The sequence below is a fragment of the Oncorhynchus nerka genome, linkage group LG9a (genome assembly GCF_034236695.1).
Source record: "Oncorhynchus nerka isolate Pitt River linkage group LG9a, Oner_Uvic_2.0, whole genome shotgun sequence".
In the NCBI taxonomy this organism is placed as follows: domain Eukaryota; kingdom Metazoa; phylum Chordata; class Actinopteri; order Salmoniformes; family Salmonidae; genus Oncorhynchus; species Oncorhynchus nerka.
The window spans coordinates 11,745,012-11,763,188 of NC_088404.1; the positions used below are offsets into that span (position 1 = coordinate 11,745,012).

The 18,177-nt window shown below is 40.9% G+C and overlaps 2 protein-coding genes and 1 non-coding gene across 3 annotated transcripts; 2 read left to right on the forward strand and 1 right to left on the reverse strand.

The window, feature by feature from the left end:
* Positions 1-4,389: 4,389 nt before the first annotated feature.
* Positions 4,390-8,652, forward strand: LOC115134679 (small nuclear ribonucleoprotein F-like). Its single transcript, XM_029668870.2, has 4 exons — positions 4,390-4,493; positions 6,490-6,615; positions 6,876-6,940; positions 8,379-8,652. The coding sequence occupies exons 1-4, from the start codon at positions 4,491-4,493 to the stop codon at positions 8,446-8,448; spliced, it is 264 nt and encodes an 87-aa protein (XP_029524730.1). The 5' UTR covers positions 4,390-4,490; the 3' UTR covers positions 8,449-8,652.
* Positions 8,653-8,733: 81 nt separating this feature from the next.
* On the reverse strand, positions 8,734-17,388 carry LOC115134680 (cilia- and flagella-associated protein 100-like). Its single transcript, XM_029668871.2, has 14 exons — positions 17,370-17,388; positions 16,577-16,668; positions 16,257-16,419; positions 15,847-15,914; positions 15,463-15,626; positions 14,875-14,955; positions 14,226-14,398; positions 13,942-14,023; positions 13,719-13,812; positions 13,226-13,377; positions 12,825-12,960; positions 11,809-12,011; positions 11,277-11,370; positions 8,734-10,833 (listed from the first exon to the last, which is right to left on the reverse strand). Exons 1-14 carry the CDS (start codon positions 17,386-17,388, stop codon positions 10,723-10,725), a joined length of 1,632 nt encoding a protein of 543 aa, XP_029524731.2. The 3' UTR covers positions 8,734-10,722.
* trnay-gua (transfer RNA tyrosine (anticodon GUA)) lies at positions 14,735-14,823 on the forward strand. Its single transcript is given in 2 exon segments — positions 14,735-14,771; positions 14,788-14,823. It is a non-coding gene; the product is annotated as a tRNA-Tyr (tRNA).
* Positions 17,389-18,177: the final 789 nt, after the last annotated feature.

Below are 18,177 nucleotides of genomic sequence, written 5' to 3' on the forward strand. Positions count from 1 at the left end.
AAAATACTTGAATCAGTCATAGAGCCCATGGCCCTTTATGGTTGTGAGGTCTGGGGTCCGCTCACCAACCAAGACTTCACAAAATGGGACAAACACCAAATTGAGACTCTGCATGCAGGATTCTGCAAAAATATCCTCCGCGTACAACGTAGAACACCAAATAATGCAGAGCAGAATTAGGCCGATACCCACTAATTATCAAAATCCAGAAAAGAGCCATTAAATTTTACAACCACCTAAAAGGAAGCGATTCCCAAACCTTCCATAACAAAGCCATCACCTACAGAGAGATGAACCTGGAGAAGTAAGCTGGTCCTGGGGCTCTGTTCACAGGACAGAAGCACAATTAGACCCAACCAAATCATAAGAAAACAAAAACAGAATTACTTGACACCTTGGAAAGAATTAACAAAAAAACAGAGCAAACTAGAATGCTATTTGCCCCTAAACAGAGAGTACACAGCGTCAGAGTACACAGCGTCAGAATACCTGACCACTGTGACTGACCCAAACTTAAGGAAAGCTTTGACTATGTACAGACTCAGTGAGCATAGCCTTGCTATTGAGAAAGGCTGTCGTAGGAAGACATGGCTCTCAAGAGAAGACAGGCTATGTGCTCACTGCCCACAAAATAAGGTGGAAACTGAGCTGCACTTCCTAACCTCCTGCCCAATGTATGACCATATTAGAGAGACATATTTCCCTCAGATTACACAGATCCACAAAGAATTCTAAAACAAATCCAATTTTGATAAACTCCCATATCTACTGGGTGAAATTCCAGAGTGTGCCAGAGAGAGAGAGAGACAGAGAGAGAGAGAGAGAGAGAGAGAGAGAGTGAGAGACAGAGAGAGAGAGAAAGAGAGACAGAGAGAGTGACAGAGAGAGAGAGACAGAGACAGAGCGAGACAGAGACAGAGAGAGAGAGAGACAGAGAGAGAGACAGAGACCGAGACAGAGAGAGAGAGACAGACTTACTGCTGTTCTGCCATAGAGCAAGGCAGTTAACCCCCAACAACTGCTCCATGGGCACCTCTCTGATTCAGAGGGGGCTGGTGTGGATAAAATGCCAGGGCTGAATTGTTGTCCCAGTTCGCCCCTGGTGAGAGAGAGCCTCAAATATCACATTTATTTGTACATATCCACTGTATACATGAATTGTGGCAAAGTTGGTTCCTGTTTCAGTCACGTCTTTGGTCACGTTTGCATGGGACAAACAAAACACCCTAATCATCAAGGGTGCTCTCAAGCAGCTAGATGTTCTTTACCATTCGTCCATCAGATTGGCAACCAATGCTCCTTATAGGACACATCACTGCGCTCTATACTCCTCTGTAAACTGGTCATCCCTGTATACCCGTCGCAAGACCCACTGGTTGATGCTTATCTGAGATACCTACTGCAACCCTCATCCTCCACATACAACACCCGTTCTGCTAGTCACATTCTGTTAAAGGTCCACAAAGCACACACATCACTAGGTCGCTCCTCTTTTCAGTTCGCTGCAGCGACTGGAACAAGCTGCAAAAAACACTCAAACTGGACACTTTTATCTCAGTCTCTTCATTCAAAGACTCAATCATGGACACTCTTACTGACAGTTGTGGCTGCTTTGCGTGATGTATTGTTGTCTCTACCTTCTTGCCCTTGGTGCTGTTGTCTCTGTCCAATAATGTTTGTACCATGTTTTGTGCTGCTGCCATGTTGTGTTGTTACCATGTTGTTGTCATGTGGTGTTGCTACCATGCTGTGCTGTCATGTGGTGATGCTACCATGTTGTTGTCATGTGGTGTTGCTACCATGCTATGCTGTCATGTGGTGTTGCTACCATGTTGTTGTCATGTGGTGTTGCTACCATTCTGTGTTGTCATGTGATGTTGCTACCATGTTGTTGTCATGTGGTGTTGCTACCATTCTGTGTTGTCATGTGGTGTTGCTACCATGTTGTTGTCATGTGGTGTTGCTACCATTCTGTGTTGTCATGTGGTGTTGCTACCATTCTGTGTTGTCATGTGGTGTTGCTACCATGTTGTTGTCATGTGGTGTTGCTACCATTCTGTGTTGTCATGTGGTGTTGCTACCATTCTGTGTTGTCATGTGGTGTTGCTACCATGTTGTTGTCATGTGGTGTTGCTACCATGTTGTTGTCATGTGGTGTTGCTACCATTCTGTGTTGTCATGTGGTGTTGCTACCATGTTGTTGTCATGTGGTGTTGCTACCATTCTGTGTTGTCATGTGGTGTTGCTACCATGTTGTTGTCATGTGGTGTTGCTCCATTCTGTGTTGTCATGTGTTGCTGCCATGTGGTGTTGCTACCATTCTGTGTTGTCATGTGGTGTTGCTACCATTCTGTGTTGTCATGTGGTGTTGCTACCATTCTGTGTTGTCATGTGGTGTTGCTACCATGTTGTTGTCATGTGGTGTTGCTACCATTCTGTGTTGTCATGTGGTGTTGCTACCATGTTGTTGTCATGTGGTGTTGCTCCATTCTGTGTTGTCATGTGTTGCTGCCATGTTGTTGTCATGTGTTGCTACCATTCTGTGTTGTCATGTGGTGTTGCTACCATGTTGTTGTCATGTGGTGTTGCTACCATTCTGTGTTGTCATGTGGTGTTGCTACCATGTTGTTGTCATGTGGTGTTGCTACCATTCTGTGTTGTCATGTGGTGTTGCTACCATTCTGTGTTGTCATGTGTTGTTGCTACCATTCTGTGTTGTCATGTGGTGTTGCTACCATTCTGTGTTGTCATGTGGTGTCGCTACCATTCTGTGTTGTCATGTGGTGTTGCTACCATTCTGTGTTGTCATGTGGTGTCGCTACCATTCTGTGTTGTCATGTGGTGTTGCTACCATTCTGTGTTGTCATGTGGTGTTGCTACCATGTTGTTGTCATGTGGTGTTGCTCCATTCTGTGTTGTCATGTGTTGCTGCCATGTTGTTGTCATGTGTTGCTACCATTCTGTGTTGTCATGTGGTGTTGCTACCATGTTGTTGTCATGTGGTGTTGCTACCATTCTGTTGTCATGTGGTGTTGCTACCATGTTGTTGTCATGTGGTGTTGCTCCATTCTGTGTTGTCATGTGTTGCTGCCATGTTGTTGTCATGTGTTGCTACCATTCTGTGTTGTCATGTGGTGTTGCTACCATTCTGTGTTGTCATGTGGTGTTGCTACCATGTTGTTGTCATGTGGTGTTGCTCCATTCTGTGTTGTCATGTGTTGCTGCCATGTTGTTGTCATGTGGTGTTGCTACCATTCTGTGTTGTCATGTGGTGTTGCTACCATTCTGTGTTGTCATGTGTTGTTGCTACCATTCTGTGTTGTCATGTGGTGTTGCTACCATTCTGTGTTGTCATGTGGTGTTCCTACCATGTTGTTGTCATGTGGTGCTACCATTCTGTGTTGTCATGTGTTGCTGCCATGTTATGCTGTTGTCCTTCTCATGATGTGTGTTTTGTCCTATATTTTTAATCCCAGTCCCGTCAGGAGGCCTTTTGACTTTTGGTAGGCTGTCATTGTAAAGAAGACTTTGTTCTTAACTGATTTGCCTAGTTAAATAAAAGGTTAAATAAATACAATAGAGCCTTCCACAATGCAGGCCATGGCTCCGGAGGACGTTGGTGAAGAGCAACTGCCGAAGCTTGCCTTCGACTGCAGTCAAAACTTCATTACCTTTGATCTCTTGATTTTTATCAAGTTCATGCAAGGTAGACATGTAGGCGTACGTCGGACAACTTCTATCCCCCATAATGCAACACACTTTGAAAGATGGAGATTGACAAAAGTGATCCGCTCGAACATGGCCAGAGACATAGAGAGAATTTGATATATCTTGTGTCAAAAAAATGGCATGACATTCACAATGAACTACAGTACAGCAATAGCACAAGCAACAATCTGCTGTGAATTTCAATTTACATTTAAATAAACATTCCAAAATAACCAACATTCTTTAAGTTACTATGTGGCTCTCAATATCGATTATCATAATATAATTTACATCTTTAAAAGGAGATACAAGTTTCCATAAAAGTTTATCTTAAATTATGCAAATCACTCACAATGTTTGGAGAGTGTTGGCTACTTCAATCCATTTGAGAACATTACCTCCTAGTGGTCACAACTGAATCTGCAACTATTGTTGTCTAGTCCGGCGAGCAAGAGACTATATAGTATCAAGTATCTGATTGTAACACTGTGACTGAAACTGTTTCAATAAAATTGCAACAATGTAACAAGTTCGACGATAAATATTTTGGCTACATCGAATCTTTCCCGCAAATTTGGGCTCCACACCGAGAAGAGACTTGACTGGAGTAGAAAATGCCCGTCTGTTCTTCTCTCCGGTTTTGTGGCCAATCAGGATGAACAATGACAAAAACTGAACCAATCACAGTGCTGTTTTGTACGGATCAGAGTTCAGAGTTCACCACTACTTCCTGTATCCAATAACGGCGTGCAAATCGTCGTTGAAGCTCATACAGAATCAAAATGGTAAATATTCTATATTATGAGGTGTTTGATGAGGATTGGTAATATATGTAGTGAACGTCCAGGCTATCATAGCTAACTACTCAAATTCTCAAATATCATAAAATTCTCAAATATCATAAAATCGCCTTTGTTGTGATTATCCAACTAGCTAGCTACGGTAACTAGTTAGGGTGGTAAGATGTACTTTGTTGTGCTTTGCACTGTATGTGAAATGCTAGTTTGATTATCTAGATAGCTAGTTGTGAGATGCAGTTGTAATGTGTTTCGGTCCTGGATGCTGGTTGTCTGAAAGCCATGGGATATTTAAGCAATAAGGCCCGAGGGGCTGTGGCATATGGCCGATATGCCACGGCCTTATTTCTATTATAAACTGGCTACCAACGTAATTAGAACTGTAAAAATAAATGTTTTGTCATACCTGTTATAAACATTATAAATTGGGTGGTTTGAGCCCTGAATGCTGATTGGTATATTTAAGGTGTGGTATATGATCATATACCACGGTTAAGGGCTGTTCTCTGCACGACGCAACGAGGAGTGCCTGGACACAGCCCCTAGTCGTGGTATATTGGCCATATATCACAAACCCCAGAGGTGCCTTATTGCTATTATAAACTGGTTATCAGCGTAATTAGAGAAGTAAAAATAAACGTTTTGTCAAACACGTGGTATACAGTCTGATATACAATGGCTGTCAGCCAATCAGCATTCAGGGCTTGAACCACCCAGTTTATAACAGACCATATACCATGGGTATGACAAAAATGTGTATTTAATGCTCTTAATTACATTGGTAACCAGTTGCGTGGTACATAAGAACAGTCCTTAGCCATGGTATATTGGCCATATACCACATCCACTCGTGCCTTATTGCTTAAATTTAACCAGTTAATTATCGTTAATATTATGACTATAATTAAGCAATCAGGTCCGAGGGGGTGTGATATATGGCTAAAATACCAAATCAATGAAAACTTTGTCACATGCGCCGACTACAACAGGTGAAGTAATGGTTACTTACAAGCCCTTAATAATTAACCAAAAAAAGAGTTACCACGAAAGAGTTAAGAAAATATATATATTTTTTTTAAATTGTGAAAAAGGCTATATACCAGTACAGAGTCAACGTGCGATGTACAGGTTAGTCGAGGTAATTTGCAGCCATAACTGTCATGCATGATCCATACATAATAACAGCAAGTAGCAGCAGTGTAAAAACAAATGGGGGGGGTGGTAAATGTAAATAGTTCGGGTGGCCATTTGATTAATTGTTCAGCAGTCTTATGGCTTGGAGGTGGAAACTGTTAAGGAGCCTTTTGGTCCTAGGCTTGGCGCTCCGGTACCGCTTGCCATACCAGGTGGTGATGCAACCGATCAGGATGCTCTCGATCGTGCAGCTGTAGAACTTTTTGAGGACCTGGGGACCCGTGCCAAATATTTTCAGTCTCCTGTTGTCGTACACTATTCACGACTGTCTTGGTGTGTTTGCACCAATGAACTATCATGGTCATGTGGACACCAAGGAACTCGAAACTCTCGAGGGAGAGGTTGTTGTCCTGGTACCACACTGCCAGGTATCTGACCACCTCCCTATATGCTGTCTCATCGTTGTCGGTGATCAGGCCTACCACTGTTGTGTCGTCAGCAAACTTAATGATGGTGTTGGAGTTATGTTTGGCCACGCAGTCGTGGGTGAACAAGGAATACAGGAGGGGACTAGGCACACACCCCTGACGGGCACCAGTGTTGAGGATCAGCGTGGCAGACGTGTTTTTGCCTACCCTTGCCACCTGGGGCGGCCGATCAGGAAGTCCAGGATCCAGTTGCAGAGGGAGGTGTTCAGTCCCAGGGTCCTTTGCCTAGTGGGCACTATGGTGTTGAACGCTGAGCTGTAGTCGATGAACAGCATTCTCATATAGGTGTTCCTTTTGTCCAATAATAGCTGCTAAATATATGTATGTGACCAATAACATTTTATTTGATAATGGCATTTCAGAGTTTACCACTGAATCCCAAACCGTTCCTGAACGGTCTGACTGGCAAGCCCGTGATGGTGAAGCTGAAGTGGGGCATGGAATACAAAGGATACCTGGTGTCTGTGGACAGCTACATGAATATGCAGGTGTGTGTGGACCAGAAAGATGCATACAGTCATATGTGAAAACATCACTGAAATGCATAATTCCCTACAGCTGGAGTCCCTCGTGTGCACACATTTGCATCTAGAGAGAGCTTGCCCATCCGAATCTCTAGCTAAGATATATGGCTCTGGTTGCATCTCTGTGGGCCATTCATTTAGTTTGATTAAAAACAGGTGTACATTTTGTACAGCATTCATATCAATTTATAACATCTAACAATATATTGTCTCTGATTTTATAGTTGGCCAACACTGAAGAGTATGTGGATGGAGCATTGGCTGGTCACCTAGGAGAAGTGCTCGTCAGGTAAGTTCAGTGGAATACTCTTTTGTTTACTTGTACTTCGCAGAGTTCATGATTAAACACATTAGCCTGGTCTCAGATCTGTTTGTGCTGTCTTGCCAACTCCTATGGTCATGGATTGGAGTAACGATTATCATATGAGTTGCAAGACCGCACAAACAGATCTGGGACCAGTTTACACACAAAGGGCTTTGAGAAAGTATTCACACCCCTTGACTTTTTTTCCACATTTTGTTGTTACAGCCTGAATTAAAACATGTATTACATTGATATGATGTCACTGGTTTGCACACAATACCACATAATGTCAAAGTGAAATTATGTTTTAATGAAAAAAACAAAAAAAATGACAAGCTGAAATGTCCTTCCTAACTCAGTTGCTGGTGAGGAAGGAAACTGCTCAGGGATTTCACCATGAGGCCAATGGTGACTAAAACTGTTACCAAGTAATAGGAGAAAACTATTGAAGTTGCTCCACAATAATAACCTAAATGACAGTGAAAAGAAGGAAGCCTGTACATAATACAACTATTCCAAAACATGTATCCTGTTTGCAATAAGGAACTAAAGTAAAACAGCTAAAAATGTGGCAAAGAAATGTACTTCATGTCCTGGATACAAAGCCTTATGTTAGGGGCTAACACAACACATTACTGAGTACCACTCTTCATATTGTCAAGCATGGTGGTAGCTGCATCTTGTTATATGTATGCTCGTCATTGACAAGGACTAGGGAGTTTTTTTTTTAGGATAAAATCTACGGAATAGAGCTAAGCACAGGAAAAATCCTAGAGGAAAACCTGGTTCAGTCCACTTTCCAACAGACACTGGGAGACCAATTCACCTTTCAGCAGGACAATAACCTAAAACACAAGGTCAAAATATACACTGGAGTTGCTTTCCAATACATTGAATGCTCCTGGGTGGCCTAGTTACAGTTTTGACTTAAATCGTCTTGTAAAAATGACTTAAATGGCTGTCAAGCAATGATCAACAACCAACTTGACAGAGCTTGAAGAATTAAAATAAATTATATGCAAATATTGTACAATCCAGGTGTGCAAAGCTCTTAGACTTACCCAGAAAGACTCACAGCTGTAATTGCTGCCAAAGGTGATTCCAACATGCATTGACTCCTCGGTGTGAATACTTATGTAAATTAGAGATTTAATTTTCAATAAATTAGCACCAAAAAAAAGCTCTAAACATCTTTTCACTTTGTCATCATGGGGTAGTGTGTGTAGATGGGTGAGGATAAAAATATATATTTTGAATCCCGGCTGTAACACAAGATGTGGAATAAGTCAAAGGGTATGAATACTTTCTGATAGCACTGTATCTCCATTTTAATTGCAGAATTAGCACAATGTTTAATAATTTCCTGTCTGCCATACCAGCCCACGGTGAGCTAACAGTACACTATTTTTTTCCCTCCACACAGATGCAACAATGTCTTGTTCATTAGAGGGGTAGAAGAGGAGGAGGAGGATGGTGAAATGAAAGACGTTTGATAGATGCATGCTACTGCAAGCTTCTTTTTGATGTCTGGTTGCTAATCTTGTTTGTTGATTTGTTGCCATTTTTTATGAAAATGTCTCATTTTGAAAACATCTGAGAAGCAAGTTCTTTTTTTTATATGATGATGATGAAGCAAGCTGTTGTGCCCCTTTTGAGCACAAGGATAATAAAATTGTGCATATTGCACTTTTCAGTAATATCTTGTATGGCATTATTTTGTGCAATTTACCTACTTTATCTGTAAATGATCATATTTAGGAAACAATAACAGAATATACTAAGGTAAAAATTGAATTTTTTATTTATAATCCAAGTATACAGTACATTAAATCTAACTGTTGTATAGCATTAGTTAATATTGTATAGTCCAAATCAGTGAGTGAATCTAAATGCTCCTTGGTGACCTGGGCTAACAAATAGACATAATGTACAGTACCAGTCAAAAGTTTGGACACCTACTCCTTCCAGGGTTTTTATTTTTAATATTTTCTACATAGTTGATGTCTTCACTATTAATCTACAATGAAATAACACATATGGAATCATGTAGTAACCAAAAAAAGTGTTAAACATATTTTAAATTCTTCAAAGTAGCAAAGTAGCCTTGACTGCTTTGTGCACTCTTGGCATTCTCTCAACCAGTTTCATGAGGTAGTCATCTGGAAGGAATTTCAATTAACAGGTGTGCCTTTGCGAAATGTCTTTCCTTAATGCATTTGAGCCAATCAGTTGTGCTGTGGCAAGTTAGTGTTGGTAAACAGAAGATAGCCCTATTTGGTAAAAGACCAAGTCCTTATTATGGCAAGAACAGCTCAGAGAAACGACAGTCCATTACTTTAAGACATGAAGGTCAGTCAATACGGAACATTTCAAGAACTTTGAAAGTTTCTTCAAGTGTAGTTGCAAAAACCATTAAGCGCTATGAAAAAACTGACTGCCACAGAAAAGGAAGGCCCAGAGTTACCAATGCTGCAGAGGATAAGCTCATTAGTTACCAGCCTCAGAAATTGCAGCCCAAATAAATGCTTCAGAGTTCAAGAACTGACACATCTCAACATCCAACTGTTCAGAGGAGACTGTGAATCAGGCCTTCATGGTCAAATTTGTGCAAAGAAACCACTACTAAAAGGACACCAATAAGAGGAGACTTGCTTGGGCCAAGAAACGCATGCAATGGACATTAGACCGGCATGAGGAGGTAGGCAATAAATAGGAAATAGTAGCAAAGAATTACAATTTAGCAGAATAACACTGGAGTGATAAATGAGCAGATGTTGATGTGCAAAAAAACAAAAGTTAATAAAAACAGTATGGGGATGAGGTAGGTAGATTGGGTGGGCTATTTACAGCTGCATCGATCGGTTAGCTGCTCAGATAGCTGATGTTTCAAGTTAGTGAGTGAAATATGTCTCCAGCTTCAGTGATTTTTGCAATTCGTTCCAGTCACTGGCAGCAGAGAACTGGAAGGAAAGATGGCCAAATGAGGTGTTGGTGTTGATCAGTGAGATATACCTGCTGGAACGTGTGCTACGGGTGGGTGTTGTTATTGTGACCAGTGAGCTGAGAAAAGGGGGAGCCTTTGTGAGAAGCAGAGTAGGTGAACGGATGATCTCCACATGTCTGGTTCCCACCGTGAAACATGGAGGTGTGATGTTGCTTTGCTGCTGACACTATCAGTGATTTATTTAGAATTCAAGGCACACTTAACCAGCATGGCTACCACAGCATTCTGCAGCGATACACCATCCCATCTGGTTTGCGCTATCATTTGTTTTTCAACAGGACAATGACCCAACACACCTCCAGGCTGTGTAAGGGCTATTTGACCAAGAAGGAGAGTGATGGGAGTGTTGCATCCGATGACTTGGCCTCCACAATCACCTGACCTCAACCCAATTGAGATGGTTTCAGATGAGTTGGACCACAGAGGGAAGGAAAAGCAGCCAATAAAAGCTCAGCATTCCAGGTGAAGCTGATTGAGAGAATGCCATGAGTGTGCAAAGCTGTCATCAAGGCAAAGGGTGGCTACTTTGAAGAATCTAAAATATAGATTTGTTTAACACATTTTGGTTACTACATGATTCCATATGTGTTATTTCATTGTTTTGATGTCTTCAGAAAATTGTTTTTTTTTTTTTTTTTTTTTAATTAGAAAAATCCTTGAATGAGTAGGCATGTCCAAACTGTTGATTGGTACTGTATACAAAAGCTCATTTAAAATCAGTCACTGTCTTATATTGTCTGTGAATACTGATGGTTTAAAATAATCAGGCAAAGAAGTACAAGGCGTCTTCTTGCTCTCTAGTGGTCAACGCATGTGTCTTGTCCTTCTTCTTGATCTCCGATGGCTCCGATCGCGGCATCAGCTTTCTGCCCGTCTACAAACCAGAGAAAACAGGATAAATGGAGACTGTCTGTTACAGTTCTGTAATATTAGGTGTCATTGCAAAGGCATTTGTTTTATCAATACACAGTGTATCAAACTGTCTGTTACAGTTCTGTAATATTACGTGTCATTGTCACTGTGTTGTCTGTTCACACTGCTATGCTTTATCTTGGCCAGGTCGCAGTTGCAAATGAGAACATGTTCTCAACTAGCCTACCTGGTTAAATAAAGGTGAAATAAAAAAAAAATAATAATAATTGCAAAGGCATTTGGTCCCGGGGAAGCATGTTTCATCAATACACAGTGTAGCAAAGGTAGATATTGTATTCTAGGTTGATTCTCTATGCCCACCAGTCTATAAACAGTCTATATTTACTCAAACTGTATTATAGCAATCGATATGTGTCCTGTTTGTGCACAGTTTGGTACACTGACCCTCTTCTTGCTGTCAGAGGTGGCTCTCTCCAGAGCCATTCGGAGTCTCTCCTCTTGGTGGTGTTTCTTCTTCAACAGCTTCTCCTCACGCATCCTGAAAGGAGATTAGAGGGAGGGAGCATTATTGTCAAGACGGCACAACAGCCTTTAATAGCCTTCTTCCTGAGATCGCTGAGGAAGTTTGGGATAATAAATACCCTGGTCAACTTCTACCGCTGGCCGCACAATTGAGAGCATTCATCCCGAATGTGCATTAGTGTGGTATGTTGTTGGCAACAATTAAATCAATCACATTTATTTTATAAAGACCTTTTTACACCAGAATTTTTCACAAAAGGTTGCGTTTACTCAGGCAGACCAATTCTGATGTTTTACCCAATTATTGGCAAAATAACTGATATGATTGGTCAAAAGAACAATTAGCGTGGAGAAAAATACCATAATTGGGCTGCCTGTGTAAACGCAGCTAAAGAGCTTTTACGGTTACTGGTCGGTGTATGACCGCAAAGAGCTGTGAGGAAAGGACACATACTTGAGCCTCTTCTCCTTCTCCCGCTGGGTGCGGACGGTGTCAATGTTGTCCGGGGGCAGCGTCTCCAGTCGGTCCATAACGTCCTGCATTCTGCTCTCAATGTTGGCCAGCATGTGAAGAGTGCTGATATTGGAGTCCACCTCTCCCACACACACCCTGTACACTTCCTTCACCTTCTTGTGCAGCACATTGAGCATCACGTCCTGTGATAAGGAAGGAGGTGAAATTGACTACGAAATGGTTTCATCTCAATTTTGGGTGCGTTCGTAAATGCACTCTACACCGATTTCAGAGCACTCGTCTGAGTGTGCCAGAGCACAGAATAACAGATTAATTTACGAACGCTCAACACCCGTTGAATATGGCAGTTGTCAGTAAAAAAGAACAATGAAATTGTTGCCAGCAGCACAGTTACGGTCACCAACGCTCTGAATAACATGAAAACAGCCTAACCAGCTCTGCTAGGGAGAGTAAAATGGTCAGAGTGAGGTGTTCTCTCATTATGTGTCTGGAAGTAGCTAGAAAGTTAGCCAACATTAGCCAGTTAGCTTGACTGCCGTTGTGAGGTCAGAACGCTCGGATCAACCCTACTCCTCAACCAGAGCGTCCAGTGGGCACTCAACACTACGAGAGCAAAACGCTCTGAATGTACGAACGGACAATCTGACAACACTCGTGAGTTTAAGAACGCCCAGAGCGCATTCTGAGCACACACTGGCACTCCAGATTGAATTTACAAACACACAATCTATTTCCTTTGAATTTTTGCATCCTCTTTCCTAGTCTCCCTCTCAAAATGCAGTGGGAGGAAAACATCTGGGGAGATTGAGGTACCTTTGGATCTTCTTCTCTGATGTATTTTAGGAAGTAGACCAATGAATCAGTCATTCAATCAATCAGCCAATCGAAGGCGCTCATGGAACCTGCAGTTGCAATTTCGTCATCGAGAGCGATGTCGATCATCAAACACGCTCATCCATTGGGCCCGCAGCAACGACGTGGACAATAGTACTAACCTGTTTGTCAGCTCTGTACTCTCCGTAGGAGAAGATCCTGGACTTGAACTCCAGCTCAGAGGTCTTCTCCTCCTCCCTCTGGATGGTGTTCTTCAGGATGTCTACCTGCTGCAGCAGGATCTGGGCCTCACTGTTCCTGTACATTACACACGTAAATAAACCCACACCACATGCTGTTAGCACACACATCTGCTAGGGATGACACCTGGCTCGTGTTTATTAGGCATGAAATTAATTGAATAAAGAGGTGAAGTTTCCCAAGGAGAACCTGGACTCGTCGATAAGAAACACTCATTTTCGTTTCTTGTTGCAGACTCTGAGGAACACAGCACTGTTGTATTCCGGAGAGGATTTGATTCAAATAGGGAGTATAACAGCATAGATGATGTGCCCTTCCTTACATTCTTTCCTGCGTCAACTGGATGGTTTTGCGGATCTCATCCATGACCTCCTCTGTCTCCTGGAAGTTCTGGATGTAGGACAGGTTCTGCTCCTCCAGATCAGTCAGTAAATTCAGCATGTCCCTGGGGTTGGAGTAACACAACTCTGGTTCCTTGGAGGAGAGGAGGAGCCACAGCAGAGAACAAAATGGAAGAGCTAATGATAACACATACGTCTGGTCCCAGTCGGATCGGTTTGTGCTGTCTTGGGGGTCAACCCAAATAAACCCAGTTTCCTTGTCTTAAATTGTGAATAGGGTTTACCCACTTATTATGGTAGTTAGATACATAAATAACGTATGTATTTTTTTGCATTGGGGGGTTTGCTAAATTTACCTCCGGTTTACCCCCAGTTTTTAACCACTTTCCTGGTTGGTTACATACATTATGTCAACAAAGCACATCAATACTCAAGAAGGTTCATTAATAAAACACAGGAAGGTTTAATCCATACCTCGTCACTGTCTGAGGTCTCTGCGGTCTCTGGCACCTCAGGGATGGTGAACCCCTGTCTCTCCTGGTGGTGAAGTATGCTGCTGACTTTGCCACTGACAGGGTACAATCAAATGCACACAGTAGCACTGAACTAGTTTCAATGTTACTTGTCAATTACGTTATATCATAAAATAAAATCAATCCACACACAAAAATATATATATGTTCCCCATCCTCTTTACCTTTTGCTTTGATGTCTTATCTGAGAATTTTTTGTGACTCTTGAATTGCGTCTGGCATACGCTGGACCTTTTTTATTTTCGTCTTGGAATCAGTAAAATAATACAAAATGTCAGACTTCTGTCAATAGATTTAGGGTGCGTTGCACCAATGTGGATAAACTAATCCTAGATTAATTTAAACCATTTTGCTGCAACCAACCTTTAGCCTACTATTGCATATTTCCTATTGCACACATTTTTATCAATCTCAAATAAATCCAAGGAAAGTATTTAAACTCCCATACCTTTGACCGATGAAGGAAGACAGAAAATGTTTGAATTCTCTTTCTGCTTGGTTGCTCTCCTGTCCTCCCTCTTGCGTTTCTGTTCCTCACGCCACTCCATGGGTCCGACGGCCATGAGAAACGTTTTGTAGGTCTGGTACTCCTTCAGTATTTCTTGATACTTTGAGATGTCGCTAAAGGGGATATGCTTGCATTATGTGGGAGGACATTTACTACCACTGAAGAAAAAAAAACACATGTCGACTCCACCCCCACTCGCCAAATGGAAAGGAATGAGTTCAGCGCGACGGCGGCGTGTTCTCTAAACGTAGCCTAGCTAACGCAGATGCTAGCTCATCCATTCTGAAAAAAATGTAACGTGGTTAGGTAGTTTTCACTACTACATTAGCTACAGTGGTCAAATATGTTAAGACCGTGCAGCGCTACTGGGGGGAAAAAATATTTCACAACTGTCGAGTTCCTCTGATAGCATGTTTATATCCCCTATTTTTTCTATGTTATTCAGCGTCCCTTCGATAGCTCAGTTGGTAGAGCGGAGGACTGTAGTTGGAATCAAACGGAAATCCTTAGGTCGCTGGTTCAAATCCGGCTCGAAGGAGACACATTTTGATATTTTCCTTTCTAGGTATAAGCGTACATGATACAGTACCTTTTCATCGCCATCATTTGTACTGTTACTTTTTTAATTTCTGCTGTTTTCTCCATTTTCAGCATAGTCTCTTTCTCTGCCCTGGAAAGAAATATAACAGAATATACATGTGATGTTTTTATTTAAATTAAATAAAAATAAATGTATTGTTCACATACACGTGTTTAGCAGACGTTAATTTCGGATGTAGCGTAATGCTTGTGTTTCTAGCCCTTGACAGTGCAGTAATATCTAACAATTTCACACCATATACCCAATACACACAAACTAAGTAAAGGAATGTAATAAAGAATATATAAATATATGGATGAGTAATGTCAGAGCGGCATAGACTAAGATACAGTAGAATAGTATATAATACAGTATATTCATATGAGATGGGTAATGATTAACTTATTGTAACATTGTGCATTTACCATGATCTACCTGTGGTGGACCTATCGTGAATAAATTAACTAACTACTGTAACTATTACTGTAACCTACTGGTTATTTTGTCAATCAGGTAGCTAGAGATATTTGAAAAGGTAATACAAAATCATGTGTAGGCTACTATTTATTGGTAACAATAATGATAGGCTCTACTAACAACTTGACAGCTTCCACTGAGCTCTGGTCGTTTTCCTTGATGAACTTTTCAAAGGCGACCGAGTCCTGTTGCAGATGTTTCTCAGCGTGTCTGATCAACTGAAGCTCTATCACCGTGTCCTTCTCCAGCTTCTTGATGGTGTCTTGCTTCACTGACAGAGAGTACTATAGAGACATGGATAGAGAGAGAGAGAGAGAGAGAGAGAGAGAGAGAGAGAGAGAGAGAGAGAGACTGGAATTCCTTAAAACCTACTGTAGAGATTATGTCTCTTCTACATCAGAAATGATGGCTGTTTAAAAAAAAATCATACGGCACTGCGGGTTTGATTGAATTCATTACACCTAGCCACATCTTCTGTTACATTTTAGACCATAATTGTTTTACCTGCTGCATAAACTTTTCTCGCTGTTTAGACAAGTAGTCCCTAATGTTCTCCCTCTCTTGACTGCAACCTGCAAAACGACAAGAGATAACCTGGTCGACACTCTGTTAAAACATCGATGTATGTGCCTTTATTGTGACTGCTGTCTAAGTCGGCAGGGTAGCCGTCATTGAAAATAAGAATTTGTTCTTAACTGACTTGCCTGGTAAATTTACAAAAATAAAGTCCAATAATTTAAATAATGATAGATACTTCTATAATAAAATATACAGTAGAATATACTTTTATTATAGGTCTACCTATTATACAATCATCTTAATTATAGGACCCAGACAGCAATACAAATACATTCATATTTAGATAATTAAAATGTACATTTTGATTCTAGACGGTTGTCTGTCATATACAGTACTTTTAGTGACCACGGTGGCCCATGTTGTTTCTTCCCGTCTGCATTTCTCTGGTTTTGGGATTGTGTCCTGCACAGCACTCCTCATGGGGGCAGAGCGGCACCTGAGTCGGGACAGGTAGGTACTCTTCATCTGGGTCGGCAGGCTGCTGAAGAACTTCTTCTCCTGAGAGAGAGCAAGAATTACAAAATGGTATTCCTGTAATCACTTGATAGGCTCACAGGCCTCAATCTGAAGATTCTATTCTATTTTGATTATTTTCTATTATGGTCTAGAGATGGATGCATAAAAGTCCCCGAGGGTATTACAGTAGCCTGCGTACTTGTTGTTTGATTACAGATTCAATCTCTCTCTTTTTGAAGATGTTACGATCCATTGGAAGCACAAATGGGTTGTTAGATTTTCTGTCGTCATCTGCATATCAGAGATAAGAAAAACATGACTCCATGGCTGGTGTGTATTCATTAAACCAGTGGTTCTCCAACCTCTCCTCGGGGATACCCAACCATTCCATGTATTGGATCTATTCCAGAGCTAGCACACCTGATTCAATTAGTCAACTAATCATCATGCCCTTTGACTAGAGCAATCAGGTGAGCTAGTTCAGGGCCACAACAAAATGGTGAAATATCTGGGGGTCCCCAAGGAGAGTTTTGAGAAACCCTGCATTCAACAGTTCAACAAATATCCTATCAAAGTGCTTTTAACAAGATACAAATAAATAAATAAATAATAACATTATCATGAAAGTAAGAACAATGACATTTGCCATGGTTCAATTATTTGCATATGTTAAGCGTTACCTGTACTATTTCTTGATTTCAGCCAGACTGTATCCAATGTTGGCTTTGCAGTCTCCTCAAGACTTTCTGTAAGAAATTAGATGGTTTATTTGTTTGTTATTCATAATAAACGTTTTAGTCACCCATAAATTGTATATTTGTCCTCAAATTAAATACCTGCCATCCCACCCCTTCTCCTTAAGAGGTATTCAGCATCAGGAGTGTGTTTGGGAGAACTTATCTTCACTGAAAGAACATAAATGGTATCATAACATGTCAAAAAAATAAAGCTTATATATATAAAAACTAGCATCTGTGTAAATGTAGGCTTACCTTTCTTAATATCAGGCATGCTTAAAGGGGAGCGAAGAGGGGATGGAATGTCCATTTTCAGTTTGTGTTCGGGATAGGTACTATAACTTACAATAATTAATACCTGAGGGAATGCAATAACAAATCATTTGAGTTTTCAGTCAAAAATAGTGACTACTTCTATAGTCTAAATAATATATAACCTACATCTTATAGTTTTTCATTTGTTGCTATTCAGATCACAGTGTTTAAGAAACAAAATGTTCAGTTCAGGTTATTATTGTTGTTTACAGAATAGGTCTAAATGCCTGAATCCCTGGTTGTTATCTCTGTCCACTTGCCTGAAATGTTTTCTCAGTAGCTTTCTGGGGTGAAATGTCTAATGCCTGATTTGTTCCAATCTCTGGGCACATGGGGCTAAAATGAGTGGTGTGCGTTTCAAATGTAAACAACTCACGCAATATTGCGCACTGTAGCTATGTAGTTCATTACAAAAGAATGTCAGGGAAATATTGATTCCATTACTGAAGCACGAGTTCACTCATGGCTTCTTTCAACATTTTCGATGTAAAGTATTTAAATCCATTAGTTTATTTATAGATACATAGGCCTATATAATGTTTGATTATTTACAGATACACATTTATTTACATAGGCCTATATAATGTTTGATTATTTACAGATGCATTTTAAAAAAAAATGTCTACAGAATTGTTTAACTTCAACTGAATCTCCGCCGTCAATCTACGTTTAAATGTCACGTACACAGGATACAGCAGGTGTAAACAGTGCAGTGAAATGCTCACTTGCACGCTTTTCCTCAACAAGT